Source organism: Pinus tabuliformis, chromosome X (assembly GCF_031772625.1).
Source record: "Pinus tabuliformis cultivar Carrire ecotype Pingquan chromosome X, CPIR1, whole genome shotgun sequence".
In the NCBI taxonomy this organism is placed as follows: Eukaryota; Viridiplantae; Streptophyta; class Pinopsida; order Pinales; family Pinaceae; genus Pinus; species Pinus tabuliformis.
In genome coordinates, this window is record NC_142308.1 from 1,243,500,880 (window position 1) to 1,243,507,050 (window position 6,171).

At 38.2% G+C, this 6,171-nt stretch overlaps 1 protein-coding gene across 1 annotated transcript; it reads right to left on the reverse strand.

Moving 5' to 3' along the window:
* Positions 1-389: 389 nt before the first annotated feature.
* LOC149144470 (putative E3 ubiquitin-protein ligase RHY1A) lies at positions 390-5,840 on the reverse strand. Its single transcript, XM_089448299.1, has 4 exons — positions 5,219-5,840; positions 4,826-4,983; positions 1,085-1,206; positions 390-918 (listed from the first exon to the last, which is right to left on the reverse strand). The coding sequence occupies exons 2-4, from the start codon at positions 4,961-4,963 to the stop codon at positions 549-551; spliced, it is 630 nt and encodes a 209-aa protein (XP_089304425.1). The 5' UTR covers positions 4,964-4,983; positions 5,219-5,840; the 3' UTR covers positions 390-548.
* Between the last annotated feature and the right edge of the window lie 331 nt (positions 5,841-6,171).

Sequence of the window (6,171 nt, forward strand, 5' to 3'; positions counted from 1 at the left end):
TTACACTAAGTATTTTAGTAATTATATCCATCATTATAATATTATAATTATTGATCACAATTATGATATAGAATCCCTCCATTTACTTAATATCTGATGATACTCAGACATTGTTTATAGAAATATGTACATATCACATTGTAAAATATTGAAACTAAACACTTCAAGGGCAACACATCCAAGTGACAGCCTGCCTGTCTTCAGCTACCACTGAGAATGGACATTGGGGATTAATCAGTCATCAAATAATCACAGCAAAACTAAAATTTAAATTGGGAATTTTTTGCTTACATGAATTGAATGCCAATATTTTACTGTCATATTTACAGAACATTTTCCTCTTTGATCTAGTTACACATAACGAAGGGATCCACCTGTTATACACTATCTCAACATAAAAGAAACTTGATTCATTTTATAAATATTAAATACATGCAGTTGATCGACTCCTAGCTACTTCCCCAACTGCTGACCCATATTAAAAACGTGTGTTTCTGATATGGTATATAGAAACATTTGATAGTCTCAAAGGTTCAAATGAAAATGTGTTAAGGTAAAATTTTGGCCCTACAATATGGACAATGTTGATTGTTATCCAACCACGGAATCAGGCAAGATGAGTGAAACTTATGGCCACATGGAAGATGGATAAGCACCTGATTCAGTTTGAAGCAATCTAAGCACACAGCACAATCCTCCTCTTCCAATGCTCTTGATTTTAACTTCAACCAAGATTCTCCTCTTTTTGTTTCTGGTCTATATACTTCTTTCCTTAGAAGAGAAATACATGATTTACTCGTTGCTACAGAAGCAGGCTGGACACCTTCTCTAACGAACTCGGATTGTTGCCTTCTTTCTGTGGTCAAGCTACCAACAGTATACCGATCTCTATTATTAATCGGCATGATTTGACTATGCCTGTATATAATGAAAATATTTTCACCACTATCAGTATCCATCTATTGTTTGACACAGACAAATCAAAGATAAGCCCAAATAAATATTTACAATTTGCAGCCTTAAACACTCTCAATAGAAAGCAACTTCATGTAAATAATACTCAGTCAAGAATTAATCTACAAACCTCTTGTTTACCGTTGATGATGCCCTTAGTCTCCCCTCTAATCGTTCCCGTGCCTCAAGTACAACTCCATTAAGCTTATCATTACCATTCTGGTTTGTCTCAGATACGGTTATAGGTCTTGTCTGCCATAGAAATAAAACGTTACTCTTATTACATGTATACGTACACTTGAGAAAAAGCTTGATATGGCATAATACTTCTGCCTTGTCATTCATTCAACATTGCATGTTTCTTAACAGCGAAAAGGGAAAGAAACTTTATTAACAATAGCGTTTTTTAGTTAAATCATATAATGCAACCCTTCATTTTTATCCCAATCACATATATTCATACCAATGAGCAATATCCCCACGACATTGTATGCTGATGAATACACAAAATCCATATAACATACAAACAAATATTCTAGTCTCCTTGATGTCAAAGGGGAGCCACAGGAAGAATGAGCTCTCCAGGGTTAAAGGTTTTGGTTCCTAATTTCCAAGAATACCAACGGACAATTCTGGACCCAATTTCGTGAAGGCACCTGTGAGCAGATAATACCAATGCCTTTAAAAAATTGTAATAAGAGGTTAACAACCATCCATTAAATTTCAGACCCAACTCCTTGTGACTACATATAAAGTAAAGGTGACACCAAAAACTCCTGTTTCTGACAATTTTTAAGTTTTAAAGAAAGACATAATTATGCATGAGCTGTTAATCCATACAAAATAACGTATATACAAAAGCAGTTCTGCAGTTTTGTAAAACTATGTAGGCTAGCAAAATTACGACTTGTATCAAAAGTTTGAAACAGACATTCCGTCTCCAAGATTTACAGAAACAAAGAAAAAGATATCCCTGAAATCGATAAAACTATGCCCAAACAAATTGGATCAACAAGAAGCCATCAAGATGGCATCTTCGCTAGTCTCCATTAAAGGAAAGAACTTGGGCAATCAATTGATTGACCAGCAGCCATGCAATTCTTCCCTGCTCTCCGCCCCCCACCCAACACCCCCTAGAGGGTACATCAATTACAATTTCAATAGAGACTCTAAAGGTAACCTGTGTTTAGCTTGGGCAGGACAAGTATTTGGGGATTATGAAGGATACATTGCAAGGGTATCTACCAATATGGAATCAAAGAAGGCTTCAAACAAGGTTCCAAGAACATCATATTTGAGGATGATTCAAAATTAATGATAGACTACTTTAAGGGGGAAGATTTGAATCCAATCGTGAGTAATTAGCATCAACATCCCTTGGAATTTGACAGGAACTGTGAAGGCAAATAGCTTGCTTTGAATGAACCTGAAATTAGGTTGTTGACTGGATAACTAACATATGTATCTCTAAGAAATAGTGAAGATGGATAACCTTTAAATCAAGAAAGGAAAGAAACAGGAAAGGAGTTCCAAATCCTATTTTAACCCCTAGGAGCCACAGTGACCCTTGGCAAAAGGACGTCAACCTGTCCCACAAGGCCCAAAGTAATCTCTCATAAATGTTACACTCTTCCCAATTTACCCTCAAACCTACCACCAGATATGGCATTGGCAAGTCAATCCATTACAGTACAATGGTGAATTCCAATTAAACGTGGCCCAAACTATTCAACCATGTAGGTTCCACCCTTTGGCCACCTTTGTCATTCAGGTTTCACAATCGATTAGCTCCATCCAACTGTCTTCTGTCACATAACGGCAGAATCCTCAACCCTAGAGGAAGCGGGAGACAGGGAACACAAGCTCGCTCTGCAGAAGTACAAAACCAGCAACACTCAGGAGGAGGACAGTCTTGGTCAACCAACTCTTTCTGGAAACCGTGGGATATGGGGCACTCAAAACGTCCTCTATTTCCAGCAATATTTCTTTCCATAGAGAACTATGCCCCTAAGTACTTTGGCACTCTCCAAATTTACCCAAATCCTTAAAAACCTAAAAATAAGTGGATCAATCACAACCATGCCTGCAATATTTCACTGGATTCTGGCATAGATTGCTAGGAATGGTGCACTTTGCGTGCCCCTTGTCAAAGCTCCTGAAACCCTTCACGAAACAAGAGCTCCTTGACACTCGTCTATTGTATGATAGCATATAGTGGTTGAAGTGACATGTTTATGGGATGACAATTTTTGAGTATGGATGAAAGGAAATTCAGGTCATTAGAAATTCTGAAAGACAGATAGCATTAGATATAGATATGGCAATGAGTCGAATCCCGAATGAGTAGGTCCTTCCCTCTTTTAAAGACAGGCAGATGTTCACCGAGAGCTTTTACTGTTTATCCCCCTTCCTTCAGCGGCTTTCTTGAATCCTGTTGGGGAATGTGATTTGGAAAGTGCCCTGACTCACTAAGACAGGAATGATTGAAATTTTGAGTCTTAGTAGTTAGACTAAGGTGATAGAAAATTCATAAACAATCAGTGTGAACCTCCTAAGCCGACTATGAAAACGTGGGTGCCTATAAAGATGGACCCTAAACCTCATCACCTCAAAATCAATATTAAGAAGTAATCAATTCTATTTGAAAAGTCCAAATAATATGAGAGGATTTTTTTTCTGAAATCATCCCAGACTTTTATGGGGCTAATAATATGAATACACGTCCTGAAATATTTCGGACTGAACTTAGGTACAGATAAACCTCTGCCCCTGCATTTCATCAAAAAAACTGTTGCATCAGCCATTTTTCACTATAAAGAAAAGGGAGAGCCATCATATAATCAAAGAAATCATCTATTGTATGGCAGCATACAGTGGGTGAAGTAACATGTTTATAAGACTGAAAATTTGTTAGAATGAAAGGAGATTTGGGTCATTAGAAAGCATGCTTTCTGAAAGAAAGATAGGATTAGATATAGATATCGCAATGAGTTGAAGCCCAAATGAGTAGGGCCTGCCTTCTTTTACTGTTCATACGCCTATCATCCGGTGGCTTTCTTGAAGCCTTTTGGGGAAGGCGATTTGAAAAGTCCCTGAATCAGCATGGACAGTATGAATGAAATTGTAAATCTGAGTAGCTAGACCATGGTGATAGAAAATTCATAAAAAACCAATGTGGACTTCCTAGGCCAACTATGAAAGTGTGGGTGCTTATAAACATGAAATTAGCTTTGGAGAGTGCCTTGATTCACCAAGGCCACTGTGGGTGAAATTATGAGTCTGAGTAGCTAGACTGTGGGATAGAAAATTCATAAACCAATGTGGATCTCCGGAGCCAACTATGAAAACGTGGGTGATTATAGACATGGAGTTACCTTTGGACCTTGCACTTCGTCATCCCAAAATCAATATTAGGAAGTAATCAATTATTTTTGAAAAATCAAGGGATTTTTTTTCTGGAATGCTCCAAAATTTCTATGGGGTTTACCATATGGATATATGTCCTGAACATTTTCGGATTGACTTTTGTACTCAGAAAAACCTCGGCCTCTGCATTTCTACGAAACATTCTTTGAGCCATTATAATGAAAACGGCCATCATATCCCCAAAGAAAATTGAAACCCAAACGCGCAATGCACACAGACAACCATGAGGCTTCCACCCACACATCTTAACAGGAAACCCACTAGCTCCAGTTAGTTATGTTAGTGGTCTCCCCACCCAAGTGAGAGCCTAATAAGCAGAGTTACATTTGATCACCGAGCATCCCGGGCTCAAAATAAAAAACCAAATTGTGATGTGTTACTATATACGAATCAGAGATGATAAAACTATACAGCAGAAACATGGAACAGAGGATTGAAAAGATACCATTAGGCTACTTGAAGATCGGCGATCCGAGAAGGGCTCGTAGTAGGCGAGATGACAAGCACGCCTGTGGCAGTCATCTAAGAAAACAGTTCCCTGGTAAGCCCGTCGCCTGCGCGCACACTCTACACCCGGCAGCATTACAGCTATAGAATCCCCTCCTGTAATACAATGAATTAATAGCCCTCGTCAATTCTCCAACCACTGCTCATCAATTACTCGATCAAGACTATCAAGTAAATCAAATAATGCACTGAAATTCAAGACCTCTGTACCAAACTATCAAGTAAATCAAATATGAACTGAAATTCAAGATCTCTGTGCCAAACTATCAAGCAAATCAAATACTGCATTGAAAATTTCAGATTTCCGAATCTAAGGAAAGAGAGTGCTTACCCTATGTACTTCCAGGGCTTTGAATTCAGAGCAATTGGAAATCCCCCTCCCAGAGTAAAGTGGTCAGAATGTAAGGAATGAAATGGTAACCAGGGCTTTGAATTCAGAGCATTTGGAAATACCCCTCCCAGAGTAAAGTGGTCAGAATGTAAGGAATGAAATGGTAACCAGGGCTTTGAATTCAGAGCAATTGGAAATCCCTCTCCCAGAGTAAAGTGGTCAGAATGTAAGGAATGAAATGGTACACCTGGTCTCCTCCAATTTGAAGTTAGTTTCATTTCGCGAATCATGCTCTCATCCAATTCCATGAACCACGAACTTTCCTCTGTCGTCATATCATCCAATTCCAGCAACCACGAACTTTCCTCTGTCGTGGTATCATCCAACAAAATCCCACGTGGAATGCTCATCTAGTCAAATTACGAATTCAATGCACCCATTCGTGGCAATCGTATCGCCTTATTTTCTAAATCCGGGAATTTCAAAATACCGAGATCTCTATTTTGGATTTGAAATCGTGAATTCGATAATCTCAACTGCCTAGACATCCATTTTCGGTTTATAATTGCAACATGCAGTTGGAAAAAATAGTCCCTACCAAAATTAGAATGGGAAAACGAACAAATTAGCCGAATCCTACGCACATCTCTGCTTCCTGGAAGTCTCGTGGTGAGTCAGAGTCAGTTGTACTTCCCTATTCGTATTTTACTTCCAATTTTTAATTTGATTGTCTGATCAAATATTCAAACCTCATGACTTTGGACCAGTGATTAAAACCTTCCACGAAACTTCTCAACAATAATCAGCGCTTCATGCCCAAAATTATTATTTTAATATGCGTCCGAAGGATATATTTACATATTTAGGAATTCGAGATTAAATTCGCTGGTACTTTTTTAAAGCTGTAGTTTAAGGAGATTACAAAGTCGCAAAGAAAATAATGGAAGTTTTGG